The sequence below is a fragment of the Dicentrarchus labrax genome, unplaced genomic scaffold (assembly GCF_905237075.1).
Source record: "Dicentrarchus labrax unplaced genomic scaffold, dlabrax2021, whole genome shotgun sequence".
Lineage (NCBI taxonomy): Eukaryota > Metazoa > Chordata > Actinopteri > Moronidae > Dicentrarchus > Dicentrarchus labrax.
The window spans coordinates 19452798-19471764 of record NW_026136701.1 but is presented as its reverse complement, the minus strand read 5'-3'; the positions used below and the strand labels follow the sequence as shown (position 1 = coordinate 19471764).

Below are 18967 nucleotides of genomic sequence, written 5' to 3'. Positions count from 1 at the left end.
TGTGCATGATGCATATTGTATAGAAGTAAGTTTTGGTCCAAATCCTGCTCACTGCATTCAAAGCACAGCATACATCAACCTGTAGGCCAGATCCAACACATGAATACAGAACAGATGAACCGCTCTCCCTTTCTTTGGCTGCGGTTTTGATTTAATAAATCTACAGAAGACAAGCGATTTCAAAGTATACCACTCTTACCGACATCTTACTCTGAAATTTGGATTTAAGTTTGGATCTTGCACAGAAACTCAGGTTTCATAAGGAAAAATGCCAGATGTCAGTCCAAAATGGTTTATTTTGTAAAGGGGGCAGTTGGAGGAGATGAGAAAACATGGTGCGCTACTAAATGATATATTCAAATGTACATGACATTCAAAAGGTATTACAGTTATCACTCAAATTTTCCACACATGAAGTTAAGTCTTCATTCCAATATGTTTTTCCAAATGTAAATGGATAAAAAGTTTGTATATTTTCAAAATAAAAAAATATGTATCAACACAGTAAACCCTTGGGATGCTCAAAGGAAAAAAAAAAGAATTAACAGTTACATGCAGAATGTAGACTGATGAATTACCTTTTTGGATTTGGAAACAAAAATAAAATCATTAAAAAAAAAACAACAAGGTGAATGACTAACACATCTTATTAATTTAGAGAGAAATTTGAGGTGAATCCTTCTGCTCTTTTGTCCTGACATAATTAACTCACGTTAGCAGAAACTGCATTGTTTCAGTCTTTTATTCAGTATAATATAGGTCAATAGGAAATATAAGAAACTGCTATTAATGACAACTTGAGTGGTCTTGGCTAGCCATTACAAACAGCACATATGTGTTGAGATGCCTCATGAAAATGACGATCCAAAATAAATTACATTTGCCAAAACCTAACGCACGGACTGGTTGGGATGGGGGGGTAGGAGGAGGATTGGACTCAATGTAGGAACAACTGACTGATGACTAGTCAAATACACTGAATGAAGCTCCTCTGGATGTGTGGCGTCCAGAGGCACAACTGTAGAGTGAGTAAAAAGGTCCCAAAGTAGAAACTGCAGTCTTAACATGTGCCATACTTTAAAATGTAGAGGAAAACACCCTTACACTCATCAATATGATGAGCAGAAAAGTCCCAAACCAAAGCTTTGAAGTCTTTATTTTTGCTATCGGGGAGAGGAAAAAATACTCGAAAACAAAAATAAAACACAAAACAGGAGAGGGAGGGAAGAAACGACTCCAGATATTACGCTGAATGCAGAGAAGATGAACTGCACGAGTTGGGTGAGACACTCCGGCACAAGGGGTTATTTTCCTGGAGCTAGACTTCTAATATCCAAAAGTACTGGTCTGGAGGACCCATGTTGGTCAAGGGGTGTCCATGGAGATGCCTACAGCAAAATGCCTCAACAACAGCATCTTAGCAGGCTGTCCAAGAGTGACGCTATGTGCTTCCTGCTGCCTGGCTCTCTCCTCCCTCTGAATTACCTGCAGAAAGAACGGGACAGCAGGTTGACAAGGGTTTTGTAGGCGAATGATATGAATGTTTATATCACAAAACACTGCTGCTGTGGTACAGACAAGCAAAAGGCAGCAAAAACAAAACAACCCACAAACCCTACAAGTCATGACATTGATTTGGTTTAAGAGTAAGTAAACCAGGGAATGTTGAAACACACACACACTAACAATAAATGTCACTGACTCGTAGCAGGAGTGGAGGCTGAAGCTGAGGCAGAGGCATTGTCCTCCTCGTCGCTGTCATCCTCGTTGGACTGCGGTACCTCGGCCTCAGGGATGGTTGTTGCCGGGGTCTCAGGCTCCTGCTCTGCCCTGCTCTTCAGGGCTAAGATACGGTGATGTAACGCTGCAGCCAACTGACCTATGTCCTTAGAGCTACCCTAAAGAGAAGAGACACAGATAGAGAGACCACTCAGCCACCTTGGAGGGGCAAAAAAAGCCACAACATTCATACTCTTACATTAGACCGCTGGCATCATGTGACCAGTGCAATTTAGAAGTACAACTCAAATTTCCATGTGGATGTTTCACATTAAAAGCAAACCTGAAAGGAGGGACTGTGCCCTTTGAGCCACCGGAGGGCTTTTATATGAAACATCTGAGCAGGAAGTTTTACATTTCACTAACAGTAGCTCTGCAGCAACTGAAATTTAAATGCATGAGAGCAGTCCTGCTACAAAACAATAGTGCTGTGGAAATTTACATTATCTGGAATAACCAAAAAAGCATCGTCAAATTTAAAACAGAATCAGGTCAGATACTTCTTACTAGGTCTGCAGCCAACGATTAATTAAATAATAATATAATAATAATCGATTAATCGGATAAGAAATACTTTGGCTTTATTAAAGCAATAGTAGCAAAACAGCAACAGTAAATATATGATAGTGAAAATAAGACAAGGAAAGGCTTCTGTTGTACTCGCACTGTACTGGTAGGTACAAAGTGGAATATTAGTACTTTTACTTAAGTAAAGGATCTGATCCTTTCACCCATCTAAGGGTGAATATTTACAGTACGTGTGCACCCGCTTAAGTTTATGGGACTGTTGTGATTCAAGAGGACTGTCTCACTTTAGCAAATGTAGCTATTACTTCTGTAAAAGCGATCAACTGAAAAAACACTGCTCGCTGACCTGCGGTCGCTGTCACTTCCCATAGCCGGGTTGCTAATGCTAGCTAGCCAGCTGCCTGCAGGTATCAGGCTGATGATGTCTTGTCAGGAAGTACCAACAGTCAGCAGATGAATCACGAGAAAGCTTTCAGTTTCTGCTATATTAAAGCAGATGTCCATGCTCTACTTAATTAAAGGATCTCGTAGTTAACATTCTACAGCTAAAAATAATATTTGGGGTTCTTTGCATTTGTGCAGGGAAGAAAGATTAAAGATTAAAATCTTCCCCAAGCCCTTATATGTTTTCATACATACCGATATTAGGAAGACCTTGACCCCCTGGTCCTCTGTGTCCATGGCAGTGATTCGTACACTCTTCTCGCTGGCCTTGTCCACCTGCATCTGGGGCCAAAGTTTAGTGTTGAGGATCAACCGGAGGCTGCCCTGGGTCCTCATCACTGGAAGGGTTTAAACACAAAAAGACAACAAAATTGAACTACAGGCCCAAGCAGCCACATGTTTTACTGTAGTCCACCTGACTGTATGATATCTGTGCTGTGAGTTAAGAGAAAATGTATACAACCATAATTGTAACTATAGGCCTAGTTTGCCATGCACTTATTAGCATAAACACCATGATAAGAAATGTTATCTACTATGATCCTATATTTCCTTCTCAGGAAAGCTTGTCTTCTATTCTCGTATTTCTCTTTCTTTGATAACTAAACACTTCATACTCCACATTCTACTATCATACATATACAGTGTATTTAACAGCATGCTGTGGTGCCTAGTCCTCAGAAGTGTGTACAAAAGGAATGGGCTCCCCCATGTGGCCAAAGTCAGGTATTGTAATAATAATGGAAATGAAAAGCAAAACTAATAAGTTTTTTTTTTTTTTTTTTAACTGAGAAAGGGGTTATCTTTCATCTTGACTTATGGCACAACCACTGAACTCAAAAACAAGCTTTCAGGTTTTCAAACTGAAATCGCTTAACCATAAAAAGATTGCATCTGTGCGAACTATAAACAACAAGCTGTTTATTTCTACTTATTTCTAGTTTCTGCAGGTGTGTTTACCTAGACGGGACTGTAGCGTGCCATCATCTGTCGACGCCATGTCGTTGAGCCTCAGCAAACCTCGACCTCGCTCTATCCACGACTGAGCAGTCTTCTCAAATACGTATAACTTGCACTGCATCTGAAGAAAGAGAGTGACAACAAACAAGAACTGTATTGCTTTGTGCCACATTTATTTAGTGCATGTGTTGAATCAAGAGAACCCGCCTTCTACCTGTAAAACATTGCTTTCCGATTCCTCTCCAGTTTTGACGTCGACCTTCTCTAAGATGCACTTCTTGGCTGTGGCTTTGGTGTAAGCTGCTGCAGACTCCTCCAAAGACTCTGACACGCTGTTCACTGCTGAGATAAGATACAGTGGTGAGAAATGTGGATGTAGCAGTTGTTAATATTTAGTCCCTGATTTTTTTTAAATTCGAAAATGGATGCCTCTGTTTTAGAGTCTCCTCTCACTTCAATAACTTTTTTGTAGCGACACAAAAAAACGAATGCTCAAGGGTGATCATGAAGCATCTAGGCTTGCTCTCCCATCAATTAACACAGGAGGTGTACAGACTGCTACAGATCATTTGCAGACAAGAGCCACTTCAGCTCTAAGCCCACATTAAGAAATGCCTGTGCACGCAGCAGCTATGAAATGCCTAATTTCTTTTCACTGTCACTGGACAAAGAGAACAATCACTGAAACATACTGTCAAAACACAAAAATATATGCACAGCATTATCTCACTAGGAGGTGGAGCCTTTCATGTGTATCCCACAAAATAAAAGACTGTCAATTGTGTGGGATATAAAGTAGGAGTTCATGATTGAAACCAAATAAATGAAATGGCATTCTCTAAAGTAAAGGGACAACCAAAATCAGTATATAGTCATAGCCTCTATTATTGTAAACATTTTCATTAAATCCACTCATGCAGTACATTTATAATGTATTATTTTCCCCCAAAACAAGCTGATATTTTCTAGTGATCTTAATTAATTTCAATTCACATATTTCTGTTTGACCTGTTTCCTCTTTAGGAGTTATTTACATTTGCTGCAAATAAACAGTGAATCTAATGGTAAGGACAAAGGAAAGATAAAATGCCTCTTTTGTGTCAAAATATATTAGGATACCAAAATTCCTACTTCTTGCCATATCAAATTCTAAATGTGATTTTGTGTGATTGTTCATTGTTACAAAACTGCCTTGATCTTTGAGGACATTAGTGGGTTTTATCACTAGTGATATGAAATGTGCATCTCAAATGACAGATGTAGTATTTATTACACCCACAGTTCTTTATGGAGTGCTAATCAAACACTAGCTCCCAATTAAATGTGATGCCAATATCAAAAGACTTAACACAACTTGTCAAATATATAAAGACATTTTTCAGTGACTATTTGTTAGGATTAAAATTTCAATGTTGTTGTGTTGAACATTTTATTTCACAGTCTTGTTTTTCTTGTTTGTGGTTATCTCTGGGGTGTAGCTATGTCACTCTCTAACCACTATTTTCTTTATTTTTTGTTTTCAATAATCAATGTGTCTTTACCCTTCTCTGGGGTGGTCTCCTGTGATGAGGGCTCTGAAACAGGGGCAGCTGGAACTTCTTTATTCTCCTCATTTGAGGACTCACCCTTTGGGGGACTCTGAAAACACAACAAAGATGATCATTGGAACTTGTTCAAAGCTCAATTATTAGGAGTTATGGCAAACGGCAAACTCACTGTTCAACTCACCAGAACTCGTTCAGACATATTCTGCCCAAAAACAAATTTTGCCCCACTGTCTGTACTGTTTGTGGCATTTTTTGAACTGAAAGCATGGGAAAGAAAAAGAAACATTAGAGAGTTGATGGAAGTTAATCATAAATGAAGATGAGTTGCTAAAAATACTCAAAGGAGGACACAAATTCATTACCTTGGGGTAGAGATGTACTGTAAGAAATAATTAGTGCCCTCTGTTTGAGAGTCCAGTGGCACACCATCCTTTGACTTGTCTTCTGTACTGTTCTCTTCCAACTAGAGGGGGGGGAAAAATTGTTAAATTTGGAGTTATGCTTAAAGAAATGACAGAAAACAACCTTTACAAATGCACACAAAAGGGAAATCTACTATAGCAAGTGAGTGAGTGAGTCACCATTTCCAAATTGTCAAAATCATGACCACAACATGATACAAAACAACACAGGAAATGCACCTCTTTTCAGGAGACAGAGTCAGAGAAACCCTTATCAAAATGTTAGTCTAGAAATACATTAAAGTTATACAAAATAAACATAAAATGTAGACTATAACAAGGCTTACGATCCACAGCTCCTCCTCTGCCTGCCACGTTTAACTGTGTATATCTGTTTTTTGTTTGTCACACGTTCTTGCCTCAAGTTGGAAAACAACCCACCTTTGCTCTGTCTTTGATATTCTGACCAAACACAAAAGATATTGCTACATCTGTCTCCTTCTTCTCTCTTCCGCCTCCATCTTTGTTACCACTTGCTCCATCTTCCTCATTTTCATGTTTCTGAAATGGGAACAAAAAATGCCCCAGGGTCAACTTTATATTTGTTTCTATATAATGCCAGCTTTACAGAAACACTGCTCTAAATAAAATAAAAGCAAGTGTTAGATATCAACTGTATTACTACAAAAATTTGCTTCACTTTTTATGAATACTCAATACACTTCCTCATTACAAAAGGAGCATGGAAATAAACACAAAGCTTTAGCTCTTCTCTAAATAATCTTCAGTTTTATACTTTCCCACACTTTCTGATGCCTTAAACAAAGCCTGTACTGAACTGACTGGCATTGTTTTTCCAATACCAAGCCCTTTATTATCACAGGCAGAGATTTAGCAAGCCCTCACCAGTGACTTGGCCAGGGTGGCTGAGTGCTCTGTGTTGTTCAGGAAGAGGGACTGGGTCCCAGGTGCACCATCTGATGACTTTTTCACACCGTTGGTTCCACAACTGGAATCTAAATGAACAGACAGAAAAGACAAAAGATAATTTACTGTTGTTTTTCTTTTTACTGTGCTGAAGGAAATTTGGTCTGTAAGGCACATGCAGAAAACACACTATGCACTTGCACTATTATCAATAATTAAAGTCAAATGAATTATCAGACAAAGAAGATTTTAACGATTATTGAGAATGTTTAATAAGTATCAACTAATAAGTGCAGGTGACTCCAAGCTGCACTCACTGGACTCTATATGTGATTTAGAGGGCGGTGCCTGGAGAACTGCAGGGCGGAGGACACTGCGTTGCTGTTCCTTGGGTTTCTGACTTGGGACGCCTGCAACAGAGCCAACTTGTCTCATACTTTGTAAACACAATGAGATGTCCTGGGTCTACATGTACCATTTCCATTTCGAAGACGGGTCATATAAAGGGTGCAAGTCTGAGTTCAAGTCTTTTTTTTCCATTTCAAAGTCAGTGTGAAAAAAACACATTACACAAAGGTCACCAATCTCAAACACCAACCTGAACTTGGTGCCTGTCCATGTATGAGAGTCGGTGGCTTTAAACGGAATCCCATAGGCTTCTCCTCTGGTGAGACGGAGCACAAGAGAAGGCAGACATTAAAAAAAGATCTAAGAGTCACACAGAAACTTATAAAAGGGTACGTTCCTTCTGTCTTTGCACCTTTCTAACCACAGACCCCGTTACCACAGCAACCCTTGTAGAGCCTCAAGAGTGATGATCCAACTCCTGTGCAGTAACATGGCGGACTCTAGGGCCTCTGATCTATTTCTACCTCTGACTCTCCATCTCAGTGGCTTTAATAGCCTGACATGACCTGGCCCTAATCAGTGCTAAAGCAGAAAGCCGAAAGCACCCTCTTTTTCTTCAAGATTTACAAGTTCATTACAGTGTCTACTGAATATTGAAGCAAAAAGAAATTTCTTTCATTCTTTTGTTTTTCTAAAAACTTTTCATTTTACTAACCAGCATTGTTCATAGGGCACTAGACAGAGCTCTGCAATGAAAAAATAACGAGGAAACATAAATGTTTTTAACCTCAATTTAACGGTACGGTACATTACAGGTGATCTGCTATACTGTAGTTCTGCATGCAAGTGTTCTGGTGTGTTATTCTTTGTTGTTTCACTTCCAAATAAGTGCTTTATGTAATATGCTAAAAATGGTTATTAATTATGCCATGTTTGTTTGCTCAAGTGGATGCCCCCTCCTCTCAGTAAAGCTGTGTTATCTGGTGACATCACCCCTGCCAACTCTAAACAGTTGAGCTGGTGATAAGAATTCAACAGACCAAATCCAAAGCATAAAAACTGAATAAGACATTATTTACAGAAAAAGTACACTTCAAATAACAAAATCAACATACATTTCTGTTACAGTGTTAGAGTCCCACTGGAGTCTTTTCATCTATATTTATTTGTTTTGGCTGTGTTACTCATTATTAAACTCATCCAGTTTTAAGTGATGTACATTTGTGTACATACAAATTAATAACTGAAACGCCTCATTAGCAAATTATTTTAATAAGTTTTGCATTACTCCCTCCAATTAAATGCACATGGTGAACCATAACAAATATTCTGTCTGAGATGGTCAACACCATACTACCAACGGCAATAAAGTAAATACTGCATGTTTGAACCAAAGAGGATCCCAAACCCCAGCAAAGAGTCTGCACAAGTGCGGAACTGAGACCTGAACCCATTCTGTATATGCATGTTTAGGACCAAACTCAACCTAACCTACAGACTAGTACTGCCAAATCTGAGACCCAAATGTTATACTATTATACACTGCTTTTTTTTTTTTTTTTAAAGCGAAAGAAAGTGGCTTTCTAACAAATACAAATAACATTAACCTAGGAACAGTCATTATATATGTATGGTCTATACAGAATAAGGCACGGAGACCCACCAACACAAAACACAGCTGTCTTAAAATTCCTAATAAACCATTCCTGTTCAGTGGTACTACATGAACTGCAGCCAACTACCAGCACATGACACTGTGGCATCCTATAATAACAAACACTCTCCCGTCACCAACATCAATCTCAACTTTCTTTCTCCCCCAATATTGGCAACATAAATTTGGCTGGTAAACTTAGAATTTGTTTCCTAGCTGAACTTGGCAGTTCAAACAGTTATAATCCAGAACAGAACTACATTATGTACAGGCATAGTCATGGGTCACACTGGGTCATAATGTTCCCACAATGAAGGAGTATTCTTTGAATTACAGGGGATTTTGAGAAGCTCCTCTTCCAAACCCTAACCAGAAGCTTAACCCACCAGCCTGAACAGATAGAGAGACGTCCAACTTAACTAGGAATGCATCCCAGCAAGATCCCACATACTAAGTTTTGTCTGATGCAGCTATCAGCGATCCTACTGCTCTACTATAGAAGGCAAATTAGAGTACATTCCTTGTTTATGTCAAATCTACACTTACACTCATCTTCAATTTACATTCACTTCTATAAAATAATTTCTGGAAGAAATACACTCATGTCCGTGTAATTAAGTTAAGCATTCTTTAACTGCACATTTTCCTCCTACCATGAATAAAGTCAGACACTTAAAAGGACCAGTGTGTTCAGTGGCATCTAGCGGTAAAACTACAGAAATGAATACAGCTCAGCCTTCAAAGTGTGTAGCAGAAACTACACTAGCCGTGAAACTTGGGAAAAAGGCGAAAAGACCACTAGGAGCCAGTGTTTGGGGGTTTGTCCGTTGTGGGCTACTGTAGAAACAAGGCAGCCACAGAAGAGGAACCACAACACTCTGTAAAAACTGCTCATTCTAAGGTAACAAAAACACAATGTTTCTTGTTTGCAGGTGACTGTATATGGAAACATACCTATGAATATTATATTCCATTTCTGCCAACAGATCCTTCCTAAATGCTACACACTGGACCCTACAGGACTAGCTAAAAAGTAAAATTACAACATGCGAGTTAACTAGAGCTGGTCAGAATGACAAGGGTGCATTTGCAGGCAGGGAATATGCAAAACTTCACTGACATCTTTTTTGCAACTATTGATGTCATGGCATCAGAAAACATAAACACATGTTTAAAAAATCCTTGGTCATATAATCCTTGCAAAAGTTGTTGTCTAACAATCTCAGTCAATTTATTGTGTTTAGTTCTTTAAACTGTTGGGAAAAAAACAAAACATGTTGACCATTGAAACTTTTACGAGAAACTACTAATAGTGGTCTTGATGCCTCACCTGGCTCAGAGTCAGAGTTCCCAGTTGGAGACTGGCAGAAACTTGAGGGCATGAATACATTGTTCTTGGGAACTGCAAAGTAGCAAACGGGGATTGCACTCAGCATACAAATCAATGTGTACACCACAAGCAAGAACCAAGAAAAAACGAATGCTTTGCTTAGTCACCACGTGCCCTTACCAGAATGTGGGGGTGGGAACGATGAGGTCCTTTCCCTTTTCACAGGGGGGCAATAGCTTCCCTCGTCTTTATCTGAATCTGAAAATAATGGTAACAAAATATTAATAACATTCAAGCTGAAACAAATAAAGAAAGATAATGTTAAACAAATAAAGTTGAACATTAGTTTTACCTTCTCCATCCTCTGCACTTGAGCCCTCCGCAGATCGCTGCAAGAGAACGCAATTAGTTTTTAGTCCTTATTTATCCCAAAAGAGTAGTCCTGGTCACTCAAATCATTAAAAGAACAAGATTACGTTTAGCAAATAAAACTAGGTTGCATCTTGCTCATCAGTGGTATTCAGTCTGGAGCTGCAATAATGGGGGGAAATTGAAAAGTAGTATCAATTCAAGCAAGATGTACTTGAACACGATGTCAACACATTTTAACATTTCATCAAGCCTTGTTAAGAGCTCTGCTAATGTTGAATGACTTGATCTTAACAACTCTTCAGCCATATGTCAATAATACCCTCCAGACTGAATATCAGTACAAATAAGGTCTGCAAAATCATAAAATATGGTTTCAGTCAGTCAGTAAATACTTGAATAACATAAGAGAAACTTACCTTCTGTGCTTTATCTTTTTGGAAAACAAACACAGGAGGCGCTATGGCAGGCTTGTCTGTTAAGAGAAGATGTAGGCTAGTCATCTAAGCACGTATTTTAAAGTGTATAGCAATCCCATCTGTTTCTTTTTCATGGTTTACAAAATAGCTAAGGCTATGGCCTACTCATGTCAAGGCCTTGATTTTCTTCTTAAAAAAAACAGTGACCACATGAGTGTTGATAAAGCTAGAAGGTTATGTGCATTAGTAATAATCATCTAGCACGGGATCAAACAAATTCCAGTGCACAGTGATTCATACATACATACATATATACCACACGCATTAACATATGATGCCATCTAAAGTACTGGAAGGAGCCCTTACACATCCTATAATTTACAGACTGTATGTCAGATAAAAACTTACAGTGCCTCCCTTCTTTAAAATACTTCTGGTGAAGCTTTCAGTGAGGTAAAAACAACCGTTTACAGTTTCTTTAAATGTCAGATTTAGCTGGGTCAGCGTGAAATCAGAGTAAATATATGTCTATAAATGTTGAACAATGTCAAAGTTAGAAGAAATCAACTCTTGATCCGACTATACTACAGTTAATCATGCAATCCCATTAGGAGTACCAGGAAGAATGAGATCACATTATGTTGACCTGAAATAAACAATCCTCAAATACCAAACATGAACACAAATACTATTGCATCACACGGCCATCAAACTTTGAGTCATTCAACATTGCCAAACAGCAACTGCAGCTACTTTGGTAATCAAAAGAGGGATTTTATTCAGCCCAACCACCAGAGATGATGCTGCTGCTGCTGCTGCTATAAGCTATTGTGATAATCAACCTACCACAGCAATCACACAGCAGGCTAATAATTTCTCACCCCACCACTTATGAATGCGTCTGCCTGCACACTGTAACCTCTGTAAGATATGTAATCCTATAATGTTAGCAGACAAAAGGTCCCCCCCCCACCCCTTGTCTGGGTTGGGCCTGTTTTCACTGAGCAGGTGTAGCATCGTTGTCGTGGTGAGCCTTGCCGGGGCATAAATTCATGCGGTTACAGCCAAATAGCCGACAACACACACACACACGCAGCACCCGACCTTCACTCTCTCTTCACGCAACCCCCTTCACTTCTAATACTAGCTGGCTTTTATGCGTGAAGCACGTTTAATGACAGAAAGCATGAAAACGCTGTGTGACCTATATTTAACATCCAGCTTTGTGTTTATGTGCGGGCGTGCAGTCGGCTACCGTGGCTAATGTATGCAAGAAATTCCGGCATGCAACGCGGATACTCATTGCAGAAATTCAAGCAACCCGAGATGTTCCCGGCTTATGTTAACCAGCTAGCGTTCACACTGTCTGACCCAATCCAGCAAATAGTCGGCGCCACCGGTTGTTCCCTAAAGCCCCGAGCGTAGCTTAGCTTCCTGGCTATAGTTAGCTGGCTAATGCGCTCCATCCCCGCATGAGTCATCTGCAACGACACCAATATTCACCACGAATCCACCGATAAGTTTATCGATCCTCGCCCTGACAAGCAGAGAGAGTGAGCTGACTGAATACAGACAGTAAAAAGGGAAGCAGCGGACACAACCAACAGCATTGTCTCCTGGCTGACATTTTTTCCCCCCCTCTCTCTCTCTACGCGCCCAAATGAACCACAAGCAAAAACTACCCGCTAACTACCGCTAACTACATTAAATAACAAGGCAGGGAATCGAACACTAAACGTTTCTTCATCAACAAAACCAGCCCGGCGCTCACACATCGCCTTTTGTCACACAGTGCTGCTCCTCTTTCTTGGCCTAGCAAGCTTTTTTTTTTTTAAAGGGTTTACACACACTTTAGATGTTTTTTTTTTTTTGCTTTTAACAACACACAACACACACACACACACACACACACACACACACACACACACACACACTATAAATAGCCGGGTGCTAGCGTTAGGAGGGGAACCGGCTAATACCAGGCGGCGTTCCGAGGGCGTTCCGAGGCATTTTCCAGGTATTACCCGCAGCCCAGCCGTTAGCATTGTTAGCCCGCTCGCTAACGTTGAGCTCCTTTTGAACGCCGCGGAGCCACAATTCACCTGGACTCTCCGTGAACGTGCGGCCGAGCGGCTTCGTCTCGGTTGTCGCACACAATGCAGACATCGTAAAGACGCCGTTTATGGCGGCACAGTAGCCGTATTGTTTTTTTTCACCCCCCCATACCGCCACTTACTCACCTTCGTTTGCCAAGTCCGCCATTTTACTTCGACGCTCACACACCCACAACCCACCGCGCAGATAATACGAGTTGAGGCAGAGATGTTTTCAGTGGCAGGGAGCACATTGCCGCCGTGTGCTGATGCAGTGAGCGACCCCCTGCCATCTCCTGCGCCCCTCAAGTAAAGCCACAAAGATACTGTCTGTCCATGGCTGTCTTTATGCTTTTTATTTTTATTTTTTATTTTTATTGAACACGTGTTTCAACCAGTCCTCAAGGAACAGGAAAAGTTTGCTTTGATAGTCTGCTGCTCCCCCAGGCCCTTGTTTACCATGCTGTGATGACAACACATTTTAAAAGTGTTATCAGCTATGATAAGGTTGCACATAAAACCCTAAATAAAAACATGAATTGATTCTTATGACCTTCAAAGGAGTAGTAAATCACTTTTTTTTTTTTTCTGAGGCTTTCAACCACTTCTCATGGTCTTCCTCGGGGATGGGAGTTGTCATGGATATATCTTAGTTGGCAGCATCGTTGTTGTCATGATGATTGATGTCAACAAATGAGCCCCGTCCTCCGAAGGCCTCGATTGGTGAGACAAATTGCCTTGAGAGGGAACGGCTGCACATATCTGACACTATACTCACGGTGCAGCAGCCATGTAAAAAGATAAAAGATGTCCAGAGTGCAACAATGAAGAACCTCAAGAGAAGTTCTTAATGGAGGCGAAGGAGGAGAGCTTGCTTTAAGACAAAAAAGAAGCTGAGAAAAGACAAAAACTTGAGCTTCTGCAGCAAAGATAAGTATCTGATCACATGTGGCAGGGAGGAGAGTGAATCATTACTTATTTACCTTTGCAGTGTAGCCCTACAGCCTTCCTCATGAATGTTACTGAACAGGTGGCGGTGGTATTTAGGATGACAGCCAGTAACATCAAGGTAAACAAACTACTACATTTATACACACGGTGGCGCAGTGTTGCCTCACACTCAGATGGTTTATGGATTTTCTGATAAGGATAAAAGAAGACATTATATTTCACCGTAATGGATTAACATGAATGTTTAATATGGAAATTAACAAAGGAAATAAATACAAAAACAAAAGCCTCTTTGGTATGTTTTGGGAAGTAGTCTACAGAAATGTGAAGTATGAGTAATTTTACTAAACAGACTCAATTAAAGAAATCCCTTTGAGTTTTATTGACTATCGTCAATGTTCCCACCAAAACACTTAATGTGTTGAGGTCTAACAAACATGTGGAATACATTTCCTACCTCATAAAACATTTGCAAAACTTTTTTTTGCAATGTTTTGAAATGATTGTTTACATCAGCCTGTGCTCTCTGGTATGGAGGTATGGTATGCTCTGCTTTGAATCAGAAATGAAAGCATCAATGGACTTCTCTGCCGTACTGATTGGTGTGTCACACCAACGGGGACAAAAGCAAGCACAAATCTAAATTTTGACCCCTTTCAGTCTGTTGTTTCTGGACATTATTTCCTGAACTTTCTTTCTAATCCAGCTGTTTTTACATGGATGTTTTTACTGTCTGAGCTGATCTTTTTGTCTGCTGCTTTGCATGTGTGATTTTATCAATTTAAAGAATGCAGTTCACTCCATCTGCCACCAGAGGGCAAACTAGCATTTAAAGCAAAAGTAAGCCTCCTTTGTACTGTACGCAGTATTCCTATACTGCAGGGGTCACCAACCTTTTTGAAACTGAGAGCTACTTCATGGGTACTGAGTCATACGAAGGGCTACCAGTTTGATACACTCTTCTGAAATAACAAATTTGCTCAGTTTGCCTTTAGTTATATATTATTATTAATGATTAATGATACTCATCTCTGTGAACACACTGATCACGTTAATGATTTCGGTCGGAGTTTGTCATTGGATTTTCCTCAGAAACGGATATTAAAAACGAAAACGAGGGTTATTGATTTCGTTTAAAATACAAAAATTAAAATTGAAATACAAGGCGTTTTCTTTCATGGCAAAAGGGAGAGTGAAATTAAAAATATTCGATTTCATTTTCTATTTCATATAACAAAAAATAAAACACAAAAACGAAACAAAAAACCTTTTCATATCGAGACCGGATGTGTCATTTACGGACGGTGCGTGAGAAGAAACAGTAGGCTAGTAGACGCGTCAATCCAGCCGTGAGTCCGACCCGGGTCAAATCAGCCGCACTTAAATTTAGAGTGTACAAGTATTCTCAGCATTATGGTAAATGCGGGAAACAGCGTATTTACTCTGGTGTTCAAAATAAAGGTATTTAGAACAGTAAGCTATAATTAAAATATGTTACATTAAAGTGTTTCATGCGCCCCGATGAATAAAAAACACTTTATATCAAGTATACTGCACCAGTGTGGAGAAATACCAAAATAAAAGCCTCATATTTAGCCCCAGAGATGCATATTGACAATATTTGAGGACTGTAAAAACATATTGCCAGTGTTTCCGGCACTGAGGTATATTTGACTTACACATAGAGACTACAACCATACTTAATATCAAGCATTTTACTGTACCAATTTGGAGAAATTCAACAATAAAAGTCCATATTTGTACCCCAAGTGGCATATTTTCATATATTGAACTACTGTAAAAACACTTTGCTCAATAATACCGGCTATGGGTGAAGCATTTCATTATACTCAATAATGATGCAGTAATCATGACAAAATTTCACACAAATGTTTAATAACATTTTATAAAAAATTATAATATAAAGATTAAACACTAAACACAAAATCCACACAATCTAATTTGTTTACTTTCACACAAAATGCAATTCCAGTCCACATTCTTCTTATTTTGCAGCTCGCTGTGTCCATTTGTAGGCACTGTATGTGGAAGCACCGCAACACTGTCACACTGAATCTGTAAAAGGAAAAATAATTAGTTTTAACTTCAAAACACCATTGTACCTACTGTCTCTTCCTCATATATTATTTTCCCTTTTACAGACTCAGCGTGACAGCTTGCAGTGGTCCACAACAGGGGAACCACCTTTATTCTTAAATTTCTCCACATTGGTGCAGTAGAAATGCTTGATATTAAGTATACTGTAGTCTTAGATGTGAGAAGTAAGATATACCATCCATAGCCAGGAATTATTGAGCAAAGTGTTTTACAGTAGCTCAAATATAAAAATATGCCACTGAGGTACAAATATGGACTTTATTGTTGAATTCTCCAAATTGGTACAATAAAAATGCTTGATATTAAGTCTGCTTGTAGTCTCATATGTGAAAAGCAGTAGCCAGGAAACACTGAGCAATATGTTTTACAGTACAAATTTTCACACAAATGTTTAATAACATATATATAATTATATATAATATAAACACTAAACACTAAACACAAAATCCACACAATTCTAATTTGTTTACTTTTCACACAAAAGCAATGCCAGTCCACATTCTTCTTATTTGCAGCCTGCTGTGTCCATTTGTAGGTAAAGGAAAAATAATTAGTTTTAACTTCAAAACACCATTGTACCTACTGTCCTTCCTCACATATTATTTTTATATTATTCAGTGTGACAGCTGTTGCAGGTGGTTCCACATACAGTTTACATTTTACAGTAGCTCAAATATAAAAAATATGGAATCTGGAAGTATAAATATGGGACTTTATTCTTCAATTTCTCCACATTGGTACAGTAAAAATGCTTGATATTAAGTATACTTGTAGTCTTAGATGTGAGAAGTCAAATATATCATCCATAGCCAGGAATTATTGAGCAAAGTGTTTTACAGTAGCTCAAATATATAAAACACCACTTGGAGGTACAAATATGGACTTTTATTGTTGAATTTCTCCAAATTGGTACAGTAAAAAGCTTGATATTAAGTATGGTTGTAGTCTCATATGTGTAAAAGTCAAATATACCATCAGTAGCCAGGAAACACGAGCAATATGTTTTACAGTACCTCAAATATTGTCAAATATGCAATCTCTGGAGGCATAAATATGAGGCTTTTATTTTGGTATTTCTCCACACTGGTGCAGTATACTTGATATAAAGTGTTTTTATTCATCAGGGGCACAACACTTTAATGTAACATATTTTATTTTAAATGTAGGTTCGAATTATAGCTTACTGTTCTAAAACCTTTATTTTGAAAACCGGAGTAAATACGCTGTTCCCGCATTTACCATAATGCGAGAATACTGTACACTCGAAATTTAAATGCGGCTGATTTGACCACGGAGATCGGACCACGGCTGGATGACCGCAGTCTACAACCTACTGTTTCTTCTACACAGCACCGTCCTGTAAATGACAACATCCGGTCCAGAATATGAAAAAAGGCCTTTTTCTGTTTCTGTTTTCTAGTGATTTTATTTTTGTTATATGAAATAGAAAAGAAAACGAATATTTTTTAATTTGCTCATCCCTTTCTGACCATGAAAAAAAAACGCCTTGTATTTCAATTTTAATTTTGTATTTAAAACGAAAACAAATAACCACTCGTTTTCTGTTTTTAATACCCGTTTCGAAAGGAAAACCAATGACCAAAACATACACGGACCCAGATAATATCAATATAAAATTTTCATTTTTAGAACAGGCCTGTGGGCTACTCGTGTGGTCCTTGGGGGCGACCTGGTGACCCCTGCTATATTGTATAACATATAATGTCCACACTGAGGGAATTATTCCATATAATGTAACATAACATTACATTACAGAATTTACTTCAATATGTTCAGTACTTTCAATTCTTGAGTAGGTTTTAATAAATCCTTATTATTTATCTTTAATATTTTACTTTATCCAAAGTCCTTAAATCAAGGGCAATGGAAGTTAATTTGATTTTAGAGCAACTATCTAGTTTCCCTCCGGTAAGTTTTTCAGGACAATATCAGTATGCTCTTAATGTGGGAACGGGTTCATATCTGAATCAATTGTCACATACCATTTGTAAATTAAGATGTACTCACATTTACACACATTGAAAAATCACAAAACTATAATATTTCCTGTATCACTCCCCAGATCAGCTATAAAGCAACTCTTTTTCTGGAGATATACAGAAAAATAACCTGTTATCGGAAAATCACATTATCATCTAGATATAATGAGATCATTATCTTATTATCCTAAAATCGTGGGATTAAAACAATAATTACAATCGGAGCTGCTCTCTGTTGAGAAACAATTTCTTGTCATGCACTCTCATTCTCCTGTATACAGTTTCCTTGTTGTAGAATAACGGTCAAAGCAGCTCCTACACAAACATGTATCAATGAGAAAGTGACCAGGTGCCGGATGCAGCCACGATAAAAGAAACAGGAGTTAGGCATAAACCACTATAAAGGTACCACACAGTTATAAACATAAACCAGTTATTTGTCTAGTTAGTTCAGTTATGGTTAAGGAACCCTAAGTAGAGCAGATTTCATAAGAATTTGCATTGCACAATACCAACCAAATGTTTTCTGAAAGAATCATTCTTCGAATTTCCCTTAAGGCACATCTCAAACAAGCTGCTGCTTGTGTTTGCCACAGAAGAGCCCACGTCTGGTAGGAAAGCTTGGCTTGTGCTTTGAACCTTAAGAGTTTCATTTCTTGTCTTATCCATCAGCCCTTCAGCCGATGTCCAATGTCCGCTGTAAATCATTGAGTCAACATTTTTATTGGAAGCAGGCCAGGGAGTAAACTTTCACTGCATTATAAATATATTCCAGCTTGTAAGTTTTTGATGTGCCGAACAAAATTATCTGTGTTACCCCTCCAGTGTAGCAGATTACCAATCAGACTCTGTAACACTGTTAAAATAGTAAAAGTGGCTTTCTAATTTCAGAATCCATCCAAAAAGCTGACATCCTGTCCCCCTGATGTGTGTAATGAGTATATGTGCTGCTTTGATATGTTGTAAGACCACCTCAGACACACTGTTACATAACAGGCTTCTTTTTTTCCTCCAGATGATTGAAACTAACACCTAAAGATAAAACCACGGGGGAATTTCACTGGAAACAAACAAGGGTATTTATGATGCAAGCATTCTT

At 38.7% G+C, this 18967-nt stretch overlaps 1 protein-coding gene across 7 annotated transcripts; it reads right to left on the bottom strand.

Moving 5' to 3' along the window:
• Window positions 1-276: 276 nt before the first annotated feature.
• On the bottom strand, window positions 277-13036 carry ranbp3b (RAN binding protein 3b). 7 transcript variants are annotated; one of them, XM_051376909.1, is made up of 17 exons: window positions 12947-13036; window positions 10707-10762; window positions 10271-10307; window positions 10099-10176; window positions 9919-9990; window positions 7185-7250; window positions 6904-6996; window positions 6566-6675; window positions 6101-6220; window positions 5621-5721; window positions 5440-5515; window positions 5253-5349; window positions 3926-4053; window positions 3712-3832; window positions 2947-3089; window positions 1703-1898; window positions 277-1485 (listed from the first exon to the last, which is right to left on the bottom strand). In XM_051376909.1, the coding sequence occupies exons 1-17, from the start codon at window positions 12966-12968 to the stop codon at window positions 1442-1444; spliced, it is 1560 nt and encodes a 519-aa protein (XP_051232869.1). In that variant the 5' UTR covers window positions 12969-13036; the 3' UTR covers window positions 277-1441. The 7 variants fall into 7 exon arrangements, with proteins under 7 accessions (XP_051232869.1, XP_051233047.1, XP_051232526.1 ...); XM_051377087.1 differs by having other exon boundaries at window positions 3926-4050; XM_051376566.1 differs by lacking the exon at window positions 12947-13036 and adding an exon at window positions 12686-12908.
• Window positions 13037-18967: the final 5931 nt, after the last annotated feature.